Source organism: Morus notabilis, unplaced genomic scaffold, assembly GCF_000414095.1.
Source record: "Morus notabilis unplaced genomic scaffold, ASM41409v2 Scaffold137, whole genome shotgun sequence".
NCBI classification, from domain to species: Eukaryota; Viridiplantae; Streptophyta; class Magnoliopsida; order Rosales; family Moraceae; genus Morus; species Morus notabilis.
The window spans coordinates 1,000,520-1,020,711 of NW_010358172.1; the positions used below are offsets into that span (position 1 = coordinate 1,000,520).

The 20,192-nt window shown below is 38.4% G+C and overlaps 3 protein-coding genes across 5 annotated transcripts in view; all 3 read right to left on the reverse strand.

Moving 5' to 3' along the window:
* Positions 1-1,689, reverse strand: part of LOC21407797 (F-box protein SKIP17) — a 4,897-nt gene extending 3,208 nt beyond the window's left edge. Inside the window, 3 exon segments of the mRNA XM_024161586.1 lie at positions 1-134; positions 344-519; positions 1,225-1,689. The exon segment at positions 1-134 is cut by the window's left edge and continues 11 nt beyond it. Coding sequence (XP_024017354.1) covers positions 1-134; positions 344-519; positions 1,225-1,551 — 637 coding nt within the window. The 5' untranslated portion in view covers positions 1,552-1,689.
* A 1,964-nt stretch (positions 1,690-3,653) lies between these two features.
* Positions 3,654-5,240, reverse strand: LOC21407798. 2 transcript variants are annotated; one of them, XM_024161631.1, is made up of 2 exons: positions 4,861-5,240; positions 3,654-4,648 (listed from the first exon to the last, which is right to left on the reverse strand). In XM_024161631.1, the coding sequence occupies exon 2, from the start codon at positions 4,524-4,526 to the stop codon at positions 3,774-3,776; it is 753 nt and encodes a 250-aa protein (XP_024017399.1). In that variant the 5' UTR covers positions 4,527-4,648; positions 4,861-5,240; the 3' UTR covers positions 3,654-3,773. The 2 variants fall into 2 exon arrangements, with proteins under 2 accessions (XP_024017399.1, XP_010090415.1); XM_010092113.2 differs by having other exon boundaries at positions 3,654-5,240.
* A 4,535-nt stretch (positions 5,241-9,775) lies between these two features.
* Positions 9,776-13,529, reverse strand: LOC21407799 (NF-kappa-B-activating protein). Of its 2 annotated transcripts, none has more exons than XM_010092114.2 (2): positions 11,810-13,529; positions 9,776-10,087 (listed from the first exon to the last, which is right to left on the reverse strand). In XM_010092114.2, the coding sequence occupies exon 1, from the start codon at positions 13,384-13,386 to the stop codon at positions 11,839-11,841; it is 1,548 nt and encodes a 515-aa protein (XP_010090416.1). In that variant the 5' UTR covers positions 13,387-13,529; the 3' UTR covers positions 9,776-10,087; positions 11,810-11,838. The 2 variants fall into 2 exon arrangements, with proteins under 2 accessions (XP_010090416.1, XP_024017345.1); XM_024161577.1 differs by lacking the exon at positions 9,776-10,087 and adding an exon at positions 10,542-11,317.
* Positions 13,530-20,192: the final 6,663 nt, after the last annotated feature.

The window sequence follows — 20,192 nt, forward strand, 5'->3', positions numbered from 1 at the left end:
CTTTCCCTTGTCTGGATCTCTTGTCATTCCATGAGAAGTTTGATACCTCTACAGCGTTTCTGATTGTATAAACTAATGGCTGACAAGGTCCAAGTGATGCGTGTGGGCCTTGAACTACACCAAGCTTAAGAGACCTGCATAATCATTTAAGAAATACATAATCAAACTAATTCCCCAGTGAGAAAAAGATATCACTTGCCGAAAAGGTTCTTTAAAAGGCCAGAAAAAGAGAGGAAGTTCATGAAAGCGGAAATTCTAGTCAAGCACCAATTGAGGTTCCCATGGACAAATACAATCAAATGCATCTGTTAACATTAAAGATATTTGGGCTCAAAGTTCTTACTGAAGGGCTCTCCCTGCCCGGTGGATCATTGTGGATACGACTGCATTATTAACTTTCGGAACAACTGTTGTTAAATCAATGTTGGAATAGCATGAGGGATCCATGGCACACTTATTAAACATAGAACAAGTAGCCGCTGCATAACACAGGCTTTGTGTATCAAGCATCGAAAACACCTGCCACCAAACAAAATTGCGTATTGAGATGCTTTACGTCCTTCCACAATGCTCACATGTAAAGTAGTAGACCATTGATTCTAAAGGTCTGGCATACTAAAAATAATTGACATTCGTAGCATTACCCAAATAATGCAGTAATCCATATATCAGAAGACAGAAATATAAAGCCTTGCTCCATAGATAATTATGCTATAGATGTTGTTTTACATTTCCCGAATCCAATTTTCTCATCACTACGTAGTTTAATGCACTAATAACACGACGAGTTAGTTACAAAAGTTCGTATCAGTATCCCAAATATACAAACAAAAAGACAAACAAAGCGCTAAGATTAAGAAAAATAAGCTAGAAACATGTAAACCACCACCATTTCCTTGCATTCCAAACGGCTAGAGGAATCGTATAAACATCAAGCACAATGAAGCCTGCCAATTCTTAAAAAAAATAAATAAATAAATGAAACAAAAAAAAATGAACAAAACCATATTCTACGCAGCAAAATTCACATACAAGACCAATCAACAAAGCGCAAAATTGACAAAAATCAAGCAAATCTTCCAAAACAAACAACGGAATAAATCAAACTCAAGCAATGGAATAAATCAAACTCAAGCAATCAACCTAAGTGGCTTGATTTCCCCCAAAATCCAACTTTCCCAAAAAGAAAACAAACAAAAAAATCAAAAGGGGAAAAAAACGTACTTTGATAGTGAGGTCAGGAGGGAGAACCCAGGCGAGGGAATTGTGCTTGGAGGCGCGCTTCCTGGCGGAGCGCTTGGCGGCCTCGAGAAGAGCGGAGCCCAATTTGAGAGCGCGATCGATGAGGAGAGTCTGATCGGAGTCGGAGGCGGAGGAGTCGAGAAGGCGGTCGAAGGAGAGGTCGACGGAGAGAGGGGAGGAATCGGAGTGGCGAAGAAGAGAGTGCAAGAGGTGGTCGGTGTCGGAGTGGTTGGGATTGGGTATTCTAGGGTTTTGGGAAGGGCAAGGTCGCTTCGCCATGGACGACGGGCTGTGGAGGAGAGCATCCATAGCTAAGCTTAGCGGGTGGGTAGGATAGTGGATTACCAATTACCAATTGGGCAACAATTACCAAACACAAACACAGAGAGAGAGAGAGAGAGACAGATAGTTTTGTCTTTTGGAGTTTAGATATGAACGAGGCGTTCTCCGCCACGTGTCTTTGTTAGTGTGTTCATATGGCTTTGAGAATTTAGGCCTTTTATTCTTCTCCTCACATCAACTCAGAATTTCCTCTTTTTTTTTCTTTTTCTTTTTTTTGGAAAAGAAAAACAAATTTCTTTTGTGAGGAAAAATTTGATTTTTTTTTATACAGTACAGGATAAAACTCACAACCCTTACTCAAAATTCTTCAATGCCACTGGACTTAAAAGTCTTAGGTAATATTTGATTTTTTCTCGATAGGAAGGAAAAAAAGGGACTCCTTTTGGTAGTGAGATACAGGTTAATTTTTTATTGTTATATTTTATTAAAAACATATTAAATTTTTTGATATAGATCTGACAGTAAAAATATAAAATTACTTATAGTTCATATTTCTGATTCTACCATAAAAACTCTAAATTAAAAGCTTTATAGGGAGTTTTATATATTTATCTATAATATACACATTTTTATATCTTTTTTATTTTATGTTTATTTTTAGAGTTTCTCCCTAGTAGACCAATCTTATCTATAGTGTCAGGTTTTGACCGTTATATCAGATTAAAAATTATATCATATTAAAAAAGTATATAAAATATGCAGTTAAAAATCTGACGGTTAAAAATAAAAAACTATCGGAAGTTCATTTTTTTTATCCTACTAAAAAAGATCCCTTATTTTTGTTATTTTAAACACATTTCGGAACTAATTCATCAATTCTCTTTTAAAATATTTTTTAGTGTAAAAATCTTCTAAAATCCAGAGTATTACCAAATTAGCAATATCAAACCTTATAATTTTTCTATTCTTGTTACAACTAGAACAAAAATATTATTTTTTTGATTTTTTTTGGTGCTATTAACCTATCACTAATACCAGTATACCACCAATATTATTGTGATTTGTGATAACCTGACATAGACTTGTGGTACTGACCATAATTATAACCGGTGGTTATATCGGTTCATATTAGTTTTCTGATATATTTTTTTATTTTATTTTATTTAGAAGCAGTGGTAAGATTAGGAGTGTAAATCGGCCGGGTAGGGTAGGGTTGAGTTAAAAAATTGAGCGTACCCAATTAGTGCGGGTTGAGAAAATTTTAGGCCGCGACACTCTCTTAAGTCTACAAACCCGTAACCTTTCGGGTGACCTCGGGTAGGGTCAGATTACTCGGGTTGGTGATCTCAAGGACCACATGATCACTTTTTAGTCAATTAATCTGTGCTTGTTACAGAAGAAATTATTATCAAACAGAACATGTCTTTCCTTCAAAAAGGGGTCTAAATGTAAGGTGAACAATTAAAAACACTCACTTTGAAATCGTATAATACGTTCAATAAATCAAACACCAAGCATGCCTACTATTTCTGATCAATATTCAACAATAAAAGGATGACGAAATCCTCATTGAATTTGATTTTCAAGTTTCTGTTTTCGTCGCCCAACTTCTTTGTTTCTACATGAAGCACTAAAGAACAAAACAAAATCAAGTGCATTCACCAAAGGTCACCATGTTAGCAAGACCTCTTTTCATATTCCGTACAAATTTATAGTCCTAACATTACATCAAAGTTAACCAAATAAATTTAAAAAACTTGTTCATTTTTCATAAAAATGTCTCCTTCCTTTCTGAACTGGTTTGTTCTTCGGCCGGAAATAACCGGGGCTTCCTCTTTACTGATGGAACCGATGAATAACGTCAACAAATTTAGAATACAATTCACAAAAGCGGGAATGCTATTTTTGTAAGACTAAAAACCAAGAATCCTCCCTTACTTTTCGATAAATACAAGAATATAGGCCTGACGTAGGAGGAGCATAACTCATCTGAAAAATTGCATCTGCATATTTTGTAATTAGTAAATTGAAGTTTACTTCGTGTATGAAATTCAGATAAGGCTTGAGATAATTAACTAGATCGAGAGATGCAAAAGTGAGCAAATTGAAGCTATGAATTACCTTGGAAATGCTGAGGAAAAACCATGTACTACTGTATTGATCACATATTTTTAACAAAAATCAACATTCTGAAGTTTACATCAACACTCAAAACTGAATAAAGAAGGAAAAGTAAAGTAAATACATGTCTATTCATTCTTCCAAGCATACAATATGAGCGAGAATCCGAGACCTTGCGTTTGGCAATCCTTAATTTGCTGAGAATAAGACCGGGTGAGCACAGAAGGATCAAACACAGATTGGTTGCTCCAAAGCTTCTCAGCCGAAAGGGAAGTTTGGAACATGAAAACTGCATTGCCCATGTTATTATTATTGCCAAAGAGCCAATTGTGCACATCCCAAAAGACTTCCACAGGTAGCCCATCAACCAAAATGGTGTTGTTCCCTCTGAACTTCCATTTCAGCCTCTTCACTTGCATAACCGGTTTACTATCGATGCGAATCACAAGGCTCGGATCATTTAGCCCGACGGTGTCACACTCGATGGCGACATCATGTGTCTGACCCTTGTCACAAAATTGAGCCTTGGCCACATAGAACTTCTTCCCAAAGATGTGCTCTCTCTTGGCCACAAATATGGAATTTGAACAACGAACTCGCTCGGCGTCATTGTCAATCTTCTTATAAGCTTCTCTTTTCAAGTCACCAAGAAGTAAAATCATTTCTCCATTGAAAATCACAGCTAAATAGAACCCTTCTAATGGTTCAGGACCAGCACCAAATTTAGCATTGGTCAAGTCCCAATACATGTCAATTTTGCTAGAATCAACCTCCAAGTTTTTGCACCCTTTTCTCTTGGAGAACAACCAAGGCTTTATATCCACCTTACAAAGACATTGATGGGCCGAATCGTCAATCCCAATGCTAAGGCCTTGACCCATCAGGTTCTTGGTCCATGTAACGGTAATCAAGCATAAACGACCCCTTAATTTACACTGATAAACACAGGTGACCAAGTTCTGAGCATTTTTACCAGTAGTACCAGATGATGAGGAATCAGCAACTTGAATACCATTTTCCCCAAAACAAGAAGGAAAATCCCTCATGATCAATACCAAAAAACACAAATTATATAAAATAAAAAATAAAAATAAAAACTAACTCTCTCTGAACACTCTTCTTTTTTTTGAGAACTTTGAGGTTTGTTTCCTAGGAAAAAGTGAATGCAGGCATAGTAAACTGATACATAGTGAGAAGCGATTATTGATTCTCTACCTTATGTAATTGAAAGGAACTCAAACGCCCGTGTTATAAACGCTTCAGTTTGCTCCAGAACCAAGATTTGCTTTACTTTTAACGCCTGTTTCCGAGTGATAAATCTGAAAATAGAAACGACTCAGAAACAAAGAAAGGAAGGAAAAAAAGCTTAGAAAGTAAATAACTATTTGGATACACAAGAGATGGGCAGGGAAGGAAGTAGAAAAAAGCTCTAATCACATGGAGATGAGAGGAAAGGACTAAATATGAAAAAGAAACGGCAAAAGTCACAATTGGGTATTTGCTGGAAAAGGCTGGCGTATTATACTAACGTTATACAGAATTGAGAAAAAAAAAAAACTAAAAGCGACTCTATACTCTCTCTCTTCTCTCTCTCTCTCTCTCTCTCTCTCTCTCATGGACAATCTTTTTATTTTCATAATTAAAAGGATCATAATGGGGCCTCCTCTTTAACTGACATAACACATGCCATTGGAGCTGAATATTTCAAAGCTTGAATCCTAAAAACACCCCATCTTTTGAAAATCAATTTTCACTTTTCCAAAGACAGCTCCCTATTGAGACAAACATAATTCACCAAGTATTGTTTTACTCTTGGAATCAAATCTTACTCTTGGTCAAAAATCCAATATCTAAGTTCTCTTTGTCTTGGCATGTTCAAGAAGATATATAAATATATCTATACATATATATATATATATATTATTTTAACTGTTGTGAAATTTTATAGCCGTCAAATTGGGCTCCGTTAAGCAAGGGCATTAATTAAAAATTGAGAATAAATGGTCATATGAACTTCTTGGGTTCTGTTTACTTTGACCAATACCACTTGTTAGTTACGTATTTGGGGATACCAAAAACTCCTGAACTTATGTCATCACTTGTAATATTGAGAGTTGAACCCCAGGAATATTGCATTTTAAGGCAGCAGTGATTGTCTTTTTACAGTTCACGGGTTTTGTAAGCCTTTTCATTTTAATTTCTTTTTTATTTACATCGATTTGCTAAAAAAGAACTTAAAAAACAAAGTGTAAAGAGGCAAAGAGCCATAAGGACAAATCTTAATGGGTTAATCTTGTCGTTTTATTTTATAGTGCTGTCATTATAAGCAACAATGATTTACTATGATAAGGTCTTTGCATATGCTGAATTGTCATGTCTAGAGGGTGGGCCAAAACATGGACCACACATGACATGACAATTTGGGATTGAGCTTATTATTAGGACTGAGTAAACCTTTCTGTATCTAAAGTTTTAACTACTTGGATAGGATCCCAATTGACCATCATATCCTGAAAATTAATGCTTCATTGTGCAAAATCATCTTTCCTTAACAAATTGGGAAGTGGATGCCCCACCTTGCAACAACTTAATTGAATGCACATCATGTTTGTCATTAATTAACTTAATCTTATTGACCCTCAAGGCTTGATATGTGTTGTTCTTGTTAGAATTTTTTTTTTCCCGGTTTATTTTCACTTCCTGTTTAGAATTTTAAAAAAAATGGGAACTTTTTTTTTTTTTTTCCTCATTTTCAGACGCTAGGCCATGCTCATTAAAATTTATTTATAGAGATAATATCTTCAAAGTATGGACTTCAAATGTACACCAAGAGAAGATATATAAGTATTTTGGAGAATCTAGTAGCAGGTGAGTGTTGGGATTGCGGTTTTGAGTTGGATTGCAAATGGGTCTCAACTTGCCCACAAATTGAGATTGAATAAAATGACATAAAGAGTAACATGCCTTGACTATGGGGAAAAGGGGTGATGAGATTAGTTATAAACCATCGAATCTAATAATTAAGCATGTAAAGTTTGGTCATAAAAGTCATAAGACATTGACATTTACCATCTTGTTTAACGGAGAGCTTCCATATCACAAACATAATTGATTATCATAAGTCATAATTTGGTATACTAGTAATTGTTGTCGATTTCATGAGGAATTATAATTAAATGAAAATTGGAATCATTGATGAAAAAATGGAACATGAAGTTATGATACTAGCTTAATTAGGTATGTTTTGACCCTACCAACAGCCTTACCAAAGGACCCATAGATATTTATCCCCTAAAGATGGAAAAATTCAGCCACTGCCCAAGAGATGGATGGACCATCATTGTCAACCATTAACTTATGTTGTAACTTGGTCTCTTGTATTCTAGATTAATCAACACAAATAATTGTTCATGGGAAAAATAAATTATGAAAATAAAAGAAGAAAACTCCCGCGGCCCGGCAATATTATTTGTGTAACCAACAATGTGTCTTTGAAGCTTCTAAGTTTTAACCAAAATAAATAAAACGAAAATTCTATGATAGAGTTTGAAAAAAACCCCAATGCTATCTTTTAAACCATCATATTTGTATTAATAATTATTAATTTTATAATTTTTTTTATATTTTTATTTTGATGTATTTTTACTAGATTTAATGTTTATAAACATGCACTATTAATATGTATTTTATAGTGCAGAAATCTCTTAAATAAAAAAATAAAAAAATAGTCTTGTACTCATAGGACTTTTTTCTTTATTGAATCATAGGATTTTTGTTTCTTCAAGGAAAATCGATGGCTTTTGTACTCGTATCAACATACTTATTGCAGACGGGAAGAATTATTGTCCACCACCCTCTAAGCCTAAAAGCCATGGCCACACAGTGAAAAGTGCAAAGGAAATCCGTCACTTTTGGGAATTTACTGTGCATTTGAAATTCTTGAAATTGAAGGGATTTCTGTCTCTCACTATCATACTACAAATCTCCAAAGATCATGCGTCATGGAGGAAAAAAAAAAAGAAAAAAGAAAGGGGGTTATAAGTAATGGAAGACAGGTAACTTTATCCCTGTTGGTTTGCCCCCCACTTAAATGAGTAATGTTTGTTTAGCTTTTAAAAAGAGAAAAAAAAAAAAAAAAAAAAGAGTAATGTTGTAGCTAGCAACGTGTCCTCATTCCTCAACAAATTAAACTTCGCTCATTTCATCGATTCGAGTTTTGTTACAGTAAAAAACTCTCAGAAACAGTAATATCTAATTTTTTTATTATAGTAAAAAGCTCTCACATAAAGTCACATATCAACTCGAATTAAAAACTCGAATCACCAAACTAAACGAGCCATTTATTTTTGTTGGTCGAAAGAAAAGTGAATTTAAAGCTTGAGCATCCCATATTTGGACCCCTGTCATTTCTCAGCCTGTTTTGGAAACCTACATACATCTCCCTCCCTCCCATGTGCCTGATAGCTCCATTTCCTCCAAAGAGAGGTGGGCAGATGAGATGATAGACCCACATGTTTTGGAAACCCGATCTTGATATTTTGGCATTAACAACACGGCATCATCTTCTTCTTTCTTTTTTTTTTTTTTTTTTTTTTTTTTTTTCCTTCCCAACACGTTAACATTTGCAGATTTTGTGAAGAAAGGAGTGTTTCATAATGGGCCATGTTTTGTCCACCCGACTATGTTAGAAGTCGGCTAAGTTTTATAACTTGTCGTGCTAGACAACACCACCCGTCCTACACTGTTAGAAGGAGAATAATATTTTAGTGCACCAAAACTAATATAGAAAGTGAACTTTATTTGTGGAGCCCATACTACAATATGCACTTCTATCCATTTCTATCTGTTTGTGGTGGTTAACACCACCCTATGATATCCACTTCTGTCTGTTTATGGTGGTCAACACCACCGATGGCCTTGCATTGTCATTGTAAGAAATCGGCTCATTCGCGTTTATTCTCATGCTTGCCTGCTTGGTATATAACTCGTAGCCATACGTCAAGTTCATCGTTCCCTTATGCTCGCATAACATTCTAAGCTCCAAAATTGGACTCCAACCCTTTATGGTCCTTTTTAGCTCACCCTTGTTTTCTCTCAGAGACAGACAAAAGGAAAAAGAAAACAAAAGGCACGGTTTTGCTCACGAACAAAAGGCAACAGTTAAAGAGTGATAGTTAACTTTAACTAACTCGTACAAAAGTTGGTTCATCAGAAAGCATCTTATTTCAACAATAGTGTTGCGTAATTATTCATCATTCGTAATAACTAATACAAATTATGGCTTAAAAAGATACCATGACAAGTTATGAACTCGAGCACTGCAATAGCCACACACAAAAAAAAAAAAAAAAAAAAAAAAAAAAAACTCGAGCACTGTTGATTTGGGGGCAAACTTCCCGTCGAGAGCAATGTATAGCGGTCCATCTTCATTTTCATTTCCATTGCGCCAGAAGTTGCTGGCCACAAAAGGCCGACTCAATTCAACTCCCAATAATTGTTCAGTAACTTAAATCTTACACCTACTTGGAGTAAAAACCGAGTTCACAGGTACTCGGGTGAGTTTTGATTGTTGTGCTTTTAAGAGAATCACTGCTACTTTACTTAGAATAAAATCTAAAAACTAAACCTCGTTCATTTCGCCGATTTGAGTTTAGAATTCGAATTTTACTACAGTAAAAAGCTCTCATAAACAATCACATCTAATTTTTTTACTACAGTAAAAAACTCTCATATAAAATCACATCTCAACTCGAATTATAAACTCAAATCAACGGCCCCGTTCACTTCGCTTATTTGAGTTTATAATTCGAGTTTTTCTACAGTAAAAAGCTCTCACAAACAATCACATCTAATTTTTTTACTACAGTAAAAAACTCTCACATAAAATCACATCTCAACTCGAATTCTAAACTCGAATGAGCGAAATGAACGAGGCTAGTAAACGGACCCTATAAATTCCAACTTCTCCATATAAATTGAAAAGTGCCTTGGTTTTTGTGCAAAATGCTTTTTCAATCTTTTAACCAAACACTATAGTTGCATAGATTTTCTGTGCAAAGTGCTTTTTAAGAGTTGTAAAGACAATTCCAAACACACCCTTCATTTCCCATGCAAAATGGATAGCAAAATAACAATAAAATATGGAGGAATGACGGACCAAAAACAAAAGTTTATTTACACATTTGTAACAGTCAAAAAGGGGTTAATTACTAATCAGTTTTTACTGTTGAGGGAAGAGATGGAAATGGAAATAAAAATACTGAGCAAACAAGTATACAGAAAAGTTATCATCTGAAGTAGCAGTACTCGAGTGAGTAGTTGAGGTGCTAGGATCATCTGAAAAACTCGGTTCCATGGCCAAAGTCTCTGCAAGACCAATCATCCAGTCGAGACAGAAAAGTAACTCCCACTTTCCACAAGCATGTCGAAATATTTTCCCTCCCTATAAGTTAAGAAAAGAGTAGTAGTTCAAAAGCTTGTATTTCAAAGGTCATGATTTAACAAAATAACAGTGTAGTTATGTGTACTAATACAAAGAGCAAGATTATTTTCTTAACAATATAAACAACTTTTAAGCAACCACTAATAGTCAGAGAAAGAGTTGAGACCAGAAACAACATACAATTGAAAACGTCACCCGTAATACTATTATTTTCCACCAAGTAATTCAATTATACAACCACTATAATCTTGTTGTGGGAGAGAGAGAGAGAGAGGGAGAGAGAGAAACTGGATCTCCAACAGGAGATGGAAACAAACTATTATATATTTCTTCCACCAATGTGTTTTCCCATCATCTAATTCATCTAATTGATACTATGAAAACTTTTTGTAAGGAGTATATCAATGACGATTCTTCTAGAATGCAAAACTAAAACTATAGTGAGACTTCCTGCTTTTAAATCCTCGATGCACTCATCTTCAAATATCTTGAACATATACACCAAATAAAACCTTGCATTGGGGGCAAGACAACCCAACAATGGAGCTATTATCAAAAAAAAAAAAAAAAAAAAAAAAAAAAAAAAAAAAAAAAAACCAAAAAAAGCCAAACCCAACAATGGAGCTAGAGGATGTTAAAAACATGATATATCCACCCAAGTTAAGATTGTTCCTTCACACTTACTGATATGTACACAACTTCAGAACAGAAAAAGTAGATTCTAAAACAACTGTGCAAAAGAAAAGGATCCATCTCTTCCTTCACTCCTCACCCCAATAAAAAAGCAAAGACAAAATCGAGAAGAAAGGAGATCCAGACTTATATCGTGCACGTGGCTGCATTACTTACACCACCAACTACCAAGCTTGACGCCTAAAACATGCCACATATTTTCGGTCAAAGCTATCATGGTTCCAAAAGCTTCTCGCTAATCCTTTACATTCTACACTTGCACTAAACAATCCCTCTTTCAGAACCTTATACCCGCATTCTTCATGAGCTATGACCATGGCATAAGCCGGCAATGCTTGGAAGCAGAACAAACAGATTTTCATAGAATACCCAAGGGAAACAACGAAATGAGCTGCTTAGTTCTTGCCATATAGTTTCAGCCATCTCATGATTCTCACCAATCACTCATACCAGGAACACAGATAATTTTCTGCTTATAACTGGCACTAGTGATGAGCACTGGATTATGCAATTTTTATTTTCTTTCATATCTCATACCTGCCAAGAAAAGGATGATTTTCATGTCTCGCTGCAATGTCATGGCTACTTACTGTATAATTTTTTATCTTAGAGAAGTTTACTGACAGAGGGCAACAAGGTATCAACCGAAGATGTAAATTCCATAAATCAAATCACATACGCATATTTTACTAAGTAGTAAACCCTGCTTAATTTACTCAGAATGGTCTTTGAAAAGAACCACCACCTTCCGTTTTGCTTTTCCTGGAGGCATAGGGTCTGAAGGAACAATCTTTTTATCTTACAAAGTATGCATAATTTCATAACAGAGACTACACATTTTATCATTAGTTTGGTTGGGCCTTCACAAATCTATAACTGGTGCACTAGACAAGTCATAATTCAGTTCATAGTAAAAACTACAAAAGAAACATAAAATCATTCAAGCTACAGAAATTCACAACAATGATCAGCTCAACCGTCAACATCACCCAATGAAATTCACGTAAATGACAGGGATAAAGAAAATACCGATTTGGAAAGCACTGAATATTATAGAATCAAGCGTCAGCGCCGTCGGAGGGCTTCCCACCAAAAGGATCATGAGTAGGACCAACATCCTGCCCAATGTGGCGCTGGACTAGCCGCTGCAAATCAGCCATAACCTTGTGCTCACGCTTAGCCTTCTCTTCGTAGTTGAACATCGCGAGCGCTCGCTTGTCCTCCGCACTGTAGACTTGGTTTTCCTTTCTGATACGAATGGCATTCATCCTCTGGTGCCTGCTTCCACTCATTACATACCCAAGATTCTCAAACTTCTGAATCTCCTCAGCAGAAAGACCCACTTCTCCTCTACGGGGAATACGCTTCCCTTGCTGAACATACTGCGCAATGGCATCACCTTCACCAGGCCTAAGCGCCCCTCCATAGCTGATATGCCCTTCAGCTCTTGGCAACGGCGCAGGCCCGACCACGGGTTCGTTATCTAATGCAGGCATCTTCTGTGCTTCCATCATTTCCTTAAATTTCAGAGCTTCCACATTACTGTCGTTCACCTCCTCCACTAGCGTTTTAGCATTGGTGTCAGCTTCAGCATCCGAATTTGCCTCCGAATCCAAACTCCCACTCTCCGTCTCAGACCGTCTTTTCTTCTTGTTCCGCTTGGATCGTGATGATCTCGACGATCGCTTTCGCTCCTTCTTCAACTTCACATCATTATCATCTGATGCCCTACTGACTTCGGAATCAGAATCTGCGCTTTCATTTTCTTCCGAGTCGGAATCGGAACCGCTGCGCCTACTCTTCTTCTGGCTCCTTTTTCTCTTACTACTTTTTCTGCTGCTCTTACGTCGCCTGCTTCTTCTACTGCTTGATTTCTTTCTCCGCCTTCGATCATCTTCCTCATCAGAAATAGTCTCGCTCTCGCCCTCCGATTCGCTATCACTATGTGACGATCTTCTACTCCTCCGCTTCGAACTCTTCCTCCTCTTCCTCGACCTTGAATCATCAGATTCTGACTCGGACTCGGATCCGGAATCAGATTCAATACTCCGCGATCTCTCAGACTCGGATTCCGACTTCGATTTCTCTTTCGATCTCTCTTTATCGCTCGAATCACTCTTCTCTCCCGTTCTCTTGTCCGGAATCTCATCAATCTTGTCCTCCGATTCCAGTTCCTCATTCTCCTCCCTCGGCGGGCTCGGCGTGACATTCCAAATGCACTGTTTCAACATCTTCCTCATCTTTTGCCTCTTAAGCCTCCTATACTCCTCGTAGTTCAGCCCCTTCAGCTCCTCATCGGACTCCTCAGACTCCGATAGTCTTCCATTTCTGTGCGGCAAGCTCCTTCCCCCACGGTCCCCGTCGCGCCCGAACCTTTTAGGCAAACCGTCGGAACCACCGTTGGGCATAGGGCTTCGTCTAGGGTTTGCATACTCGGGAGACTCCCAGCGGTCACGGCGGCGGTGGTTGTCTCGGTCATATCTGTCATAGCTGGGGCTGCGCCGGCGACGCCGGTAATCGCCGGATCCGTCCGAGTCGGTTGCGTGTCCGTTGTCAGAACGGCGTCGTCTATGGGGAACTTCGATTATTGATGATGGCCTGCCCATTAGGGTTTGGTCCAATACGACGAAGACTTGAATGGAGTCCCAGAAGAATATTTCGTGAAGAAATTGAAAATTTTCACCTTGAATTAGGGTTTGCAGAAACTAAATAACGGGACTTCCTTCAATAGGATGGATGATGGAAGGTCGGCGGCTTCCCTCGGTTGAGAGAGGGATATTCATTCATATACAGAAAATATATAAACGACTAAGTGTTTTGGAAGACGACACAAATTTTATGCTGAAATACGACATGTCGGTCTGTGCTAAAAAGACATTGAAATATCGCCAAACGACAAGTTTTTTATTGTTATAAAAGTGGGCAAACTTAAAAAACCACTCTGACGGCATGTAATTTTTATTTTATTTAAAAAGAAGAACTTGTCGTTTTGCCTTTTGCAATTGGAATGAAAAGCAACTTGCTGTTTATTTATCAACGGCAATATATATTTTTAAGAAAGCGATACTTAATGTTCAACAAACGACATCGAATTTTACAAGATAAACGACAATATTTTCATGTCGTATGATGATTGAACGAGATCAAATAAGAGACGCGTCGTTTACTAGTACTGCATTTAAGTAATAAGCGACGTGTCGTTTTAAGTAACCCTGGCACTTTGCAATGACCAGAGCTCCTTTTTTTTAATTATTTTTTTTTAAAGGAAGATTCTTATTCAGATAATTGGAAATACTTTGAAACAAAATTTTAGGTGCGTTTAAAATTTATTTTAAAATGATTTTATTTTTTGTATAAAAATAAAAATGAAAACATTTTCAATCTCAGATAAAAATTATTTTTAAAAATGCGTTTGATAATTTTATTAAAAGATTATTTTCAATGTAAAAAAACTCATTAATGTCTCTTTTTTTCTCTCTCTCTACTCGAGAGAGGAGAAAATGAAAAACGACTAAAAATCATTTTTCATTTCTCTCTCATTTTACACTAAACTAAGAAATCATTTTCATTTTCGTTTTTCATCTTTATTGTGTCAAACGCCATTTTGAGAACGTTTTCATTTTTTCTTTCTCAAAAAACGTAAAAAATAAAAACGGGATCAATTTCAAACATGGCTTAGGATTTTTGCCCATAAAAAAATCAATTTCCGTTTGAGAAAAAAAGAAAACAAAGAAAATCCACACACACTGAAGCCGTATCAATATGGCTATGTGGACAGTTTGATCTTACTCTACGGTTAAATGGAGCCTTTACACCCAAATTTGGTTAATACCTATGACTTAAGAAATATAAGTGTTGATGGCCGATTTCAGTCAACAAGGAATTAACTCTCCGAAAGCACTCGCAGTAATCTCTCACGTATTAATTAGGTGTTAATGACACGGAATAAAACAAAGGAGACAAGAGTTTATAGTGGTTCGGCTAAAATTCTTTGCCTAATCCACTTGTGCATGCACTAATATATTGTAGATTACAAGTTCTGTAGTAGTCTGGAAGTGAGAGTGTTAAAAAAACTCAATGAAAATCCCATAGCTCTATTTATAGGCTTTATACATGTGAGAGACCCCTTGCATTTTCCGAGGAGATCATTCTCTACCCTTTAATTTGGGGATTTGGCAGCTAGATTTCCATGATTACTACTTCTCGGTCAGGCTAACCACTCTTACCCAATACCTGATTTCCTGACCTCAACAGTGGCGATTGTTGATACAGTGTATCTTTCCCTGAACTGACAGCGGATTTGACCGGACTGATGTCTTGGCGTCGGGGCCTCACCACATGGGCTGGGCCCTCGACACGTGTCAGCGTACGCGACTTCTCGACGACTAAAGGGCACTCTAGACACATTGATTCCCTCGGCATCAGCGACCGTGTTAGGAATGGTGTCCTAGAAGCATAAGATGTAATAGGATTTTTATTATTTATTTAATAAAAAAGTTTATTCATTATTTTATGTGCATATATTTATGAATATTTTATGAATATCAATAAAAATTCCATGGTTATTTATGTAACCTTAAACATTGTATATAAGTGTTATATACGAGAGGATTATGTTTAAGGATAATAATCAAAAAGCAATGTTCATAATGAATTTAATTAAAGTTCGGAATCTTTAATTAAAACATTATTAATACATGTCATTCCCATTTAGAATGGAACAGTGTTATCTGCACTGTTAATATGGTGAGATATTGAATGAGTGTATTTCATATAATGAGATTATGTGAAACAAGGACACAGACACAATATGAATTTCTAATAATTCCGTTAAGTATAGAAATTCTAATTGAGTCTACCGATGGTCATATATAGGATGATCTTAATCCTGAGTTCTTAACAGACTCCTATTTATGGATTTGTGTCTTTTGATTTACTCGGTACAGATTCTGAGATCCTGAATCCTATTCCTTGTATTTTGAAGACATGATGAAGTAGGTAGCCGGGAATGTTATTACACGAGATGGAATCCATTCCTTCTTAAGAAAGAAGTAGATAAATAATTCTCTTGAGGGTTGATTCGGTACTTGGACCAGGAGGAGCTCCGATTCATGAATGTGTTTTATGAATCACTGTCCATTAGAGAACCAATGGTACTCAAGGATAAAGAAGTAATTAGAGAGGTTAACGGATTTTACCTTGCTCTAATTATGAATTATTTATGGAAGATTGATCTATATGCAATGACTATATCAAATGGACACTTCACAGTTTAGAAGTAATTAATATCTATAATTTCGAGAGTGCAATTCCAAGTTTATAGTGGAGTAACTATTAGAATTAATAGAATTAATTAATTAATTAAAGTGTTTAATTGATTATTAATTTTATTGGAGCACGGGATTATAGGTCCATTAGTCCCCGCATCGTCCTAGTAATTCTGCCAGACACAGAGGGCAAAATGGGAATTTTAGAATTACAGAATTCTAAAATTAAATACTCAAAAAAATAATTAATTGAGAATTAATTATTATGTAAATAATGTGATTATTTAAATTTGAATTTGAACACATCTAGATTTATCCATTTAAACTTATTTGATAAGTTGTTCAATTTAGAAATTCAAATTAATTTAAGTTTGACTTAAATTGGAATTTGAATTTGAGTAAAAATTGGACTACAGGATAAAGGATGATTTTCTCTTCCTTCCCTATCTGATATTGGCGCCACACAGGGATGAGAATCCCCTTAGAATGGCCGGCCATATAGGATAGAGGAAAAGAGGAGATTTGGTTTAAAAATTCAAATAGGAGATAATTAACAAGCTTTATCTTAGAGATAGAGATTGGATTCCTTCTAGAAGTTTGACTTCTACTCTATAAATACTATTTTTGAGACAATTTTCGGAATGGTTTTTTGCCCTAATTTTAGAGGCAGCCGAAATTATTGTGAAGACAATTTTTGAAACAATTTTTCAGCCCTAATTGTTAAGGCTGGCCGAAATTCTCAACACATAGAGAAAGGAAAAAATTTTCTCTAAAAATTCCACATCGTGCATGCGTTGGAGTTTGTGGAAATTTGAGTGTTTATTGTAACCCGTTTTGTCTCATGTGTGCCCACACACACATCTTCGTGGATTCTAGGAATTGACATGGAAGACATTGGTTTTCTAAACACAAAGCTTTGGAGCAAGGATTGTTCGAGGTCAAAGAACTCAAGTTATCAGCCGAGTCGGCCTCCAGGTATTTTTCCTAATTGAGTTCTTAATAAATGAATTAATGAGATTAATTTATTCGTGCATAAATTAATATAATCTATAGAGTATCTCAAAAGTTTTATGAAAATTTTTGTCATACACGATCCGCTCCCCCCCGCACCACGCTTCCGCATCCGAATTCAATTCGGAGACCAACATACCGGTCCTTGACAGGGAGTCCTGGCATTTGTCACCTAGAGCAACGGTCGATTCTTCGACTATAGTGTAACAATTACCCCTAGCCTGGGATATCACATCGTGATATTTCGGGCTATATGGCGTTGAGAGTTCCACGTGGAAGATTCCCTCCCGCAGACTATGGCGGTCGCTCGTAGGTACTGCGCCATCATTACAGTGAGTTCCTCGAGCTGTGGAGCAGTCTCGTCGATCATGTCCACATACCCTGGCGACACGTGGCAGTCGAGGGGGAAGTTGCAACCGCCCGATCGTATTTATTTTTTCCGCTCTTATCCCAGCCGTTGGATCGTGTCTCTTCGGGTTCACCGTTGGATGAGGTCGGTTCAGATTCGACGGTCAAGATCTGGTGTCGTTTGGGACTTCCCAGACCCTTGGGCTTCCCCCCTCGGGTATATATATGCCCCTAATTACAGTTCTACGGCTGCCCATTCCTCAGGACATCGTTACTCTGCCGGATTTTTGCCAGGAGCCACCACCTCCGACTTCTCCTTCCGTGTGCACCACCTATTCACGATTCCCCTTCTCTGTCTTAAGACTTTCTTCAAGAACTAGTAAGTCTTCTAGCACCCTTTTACTTATTGGTGTGATTCCGGAATTGGTTCCTGCAAAAACTAACACTTTAAAGGTTCACATAACTATAAAATGAACTTACCTGAATAATGCTGCATTAATCTGGGTTGAATCCCGTAGTGGTAGCACCCATTTGGGTTCAATTGACTACGTTGAGGTTCTCAAAATCACTTCTAGGTTCCTGGGGACCCTGGTGAGCTTTTCCTTATTCATGGGTTGGACACCCATCTCTGGGTTGTGTGGGCCTGGTAATGAAGTTCCAAGCTCTAAGATCACTTTGTCCTGAGCACTCCCTTTTCAGATTCTGCTTTTGGCCTCTCGACCACTAGGTTCTTACCTCGACCCATTCTGTGCCAGTTTTCAGATCATGCCCCCTAAACGAGTTAGAGGTCGAAAGGTCTCAACTTCCAGGGTCAGGGAAGACCCTGAGGAAGCTACATCATCGAGCATGTCCTCAGGTGACAGCGGAGACTCTCTGCTTCGCCAAGTCGAAGAGTACGTTGAGGGGTCAGTCTCGACCTCTCGGCCAGACGAGCTGATTCTCCTCGATGACGAGGATGATGGATTGAGGGTCGATCCTGTCGAGGAACTCCGTTACGGGGTGGCGTCAATTAGTGGCATTTCGGGGATGGCTACTAATGTTAACCCGTCGAAGATCAAGCCCACGGTTGCCATGAGGGCGTTCAACGATGCAGGGATCGACACTAACAACTTTTACCTGATCATCCAAAATCCTAACGATAGGGCCCACAACCCCTCTGCAAAGCATATGACCGTGTATACGCGGTCCCTCAGTTTTGGGCAGACCATGCCCTTTCACCCTTTTGTGAAAGGCCCTTTGTGGTCTTCACAGGATTTCTCCTACCCAGCTGTCACCCAACTGCTGGGTAACAATAAACTCCATGATTATCTTATGGAGAAAGCATTTGAACCTTCACATAACCGTCGAGAAATTTTTGTACTGCTACGCCCTTAGGGCCTCCCCCGGTTAGAGGGGGTTTTTCTACTTAGGAGCCCACTCTAAATCCAAACCTCCAGTCCTGCTCGTCATGGTAAAAAAGACCACTAGTTGCCACGGGTGGAAGCCCCAATTCTTTTTCTTGGGGGTAACTTTAACATTCATCTGCTTGACGGCGAGCGTCCCCTCGGGACACAGACAGTATTCAGTAAATACTGTAGGTCTCCTTTCTGTTGAACTTTTCATGACATCCTTCTATTTGTCAGCCATCTTACATCGTTATTATTTGTGCAGGTGAAGTCGTTACTCGACCAAAGCTCTCTTCAGCTGCGCTAGGGCGAGTCGAGCGCATTATGTCTCTTTTCGAGTCCAGTCGAAGCTCAACTACCCTCAATACTCCCGAGAACCATCGACGCTACAGTTTGGTGGTCACCCTCGACCCACCACTCCATCCTGTTGAACCCCCTGCAGATCTACTTAGCGGTAAGTTAGAACTTATCTCCCCTAATCTTCCAGTAGAAGGAAAGAAAGTAGTCGAGGGATTCCTGGGTCTGACTTTCCTTTATCGTGCAGCAGTACCCTCCAACATGAAGTATCTCGTCCCACCAAGGCTGAGGAAGAGAGGTGGTGGGGCCTCTTCCAGGTCGACGAGTCAGCCGGAGACCCAAGTCGAGCTAACTCCCAGCACCGCCGAGGTCCAATCACGGGGGACATTCGTCGTCACCCCCGGCCCTAAGAGGGTAAGGACAAAGGAGCCGCAAGGCCCCTCGTCGGTCGAGGGGTCCTCCCGGGTGCCTCGACGCCTACACAAGGGAAAGGGCGCTGAGGTCGCCGCAAACCTAGAGGTTCCCCCTGCGCCTGAGGGACCCCTTGTGATGCGTCAAAGATCAATGATCCCCAATTCCTCATTCCGGACGTAGCTGATCAAGACCTAAACCGGGCTCTTCACCTCCCCTCTCGTTTCAGCCTTCCCATCCATGCCATCCACACACACTTTCACGCAGACTCCTAGACAAATTTACAGGGAAGGACCTTCTGGATCGCCATTGCATAGCGATGATCCGTCAACTTTCAGTAGGTTTTGTTTACTCACTTTTTGACCCCCATCCCCACACAGTTAACCTGTGATTTCTTATCCATGCCCTTTCTTTTTCGTGGTACAGGCTCTCGAAGCTACGCTCCTAAACTATATGGAGTTCGACACTCTGTATAGGCATGGCGTTCCGTCGAGGGCTGCGGAGAAGGAGATCTCGACTCTGCGCGCTGCTCAGGAGGGGCTCTCTTTGGACTTGAAGACCGAGAAAGCCAAGGTCAAGTCTCTGAAGGAGACGGTCGAGAAGGCGAAGCGCGAGAGCTTCAAGAAGGGCTTCGACGATGGATGCTCCAAAGCGGTCGAGGTATACCTTGCATCTCCCGTTTTCCAGCATAAG

Coding starts and splice junctions, on each gene's coding strand:
- LOC21407798 (XM_010092113.2), bottom strand. CDS start 4,691: ATGAGGGATTTTCCTTCTTGTTTTGGGGAAAATGGTATTCAAGTTGCT.
- LOC21407799 (XM_010092114.2), bottom strand. CDS start 13,386: ATGGGCAGGCCATCATCAATAATCGAAGTTCCCCATAGACGACGCCGT.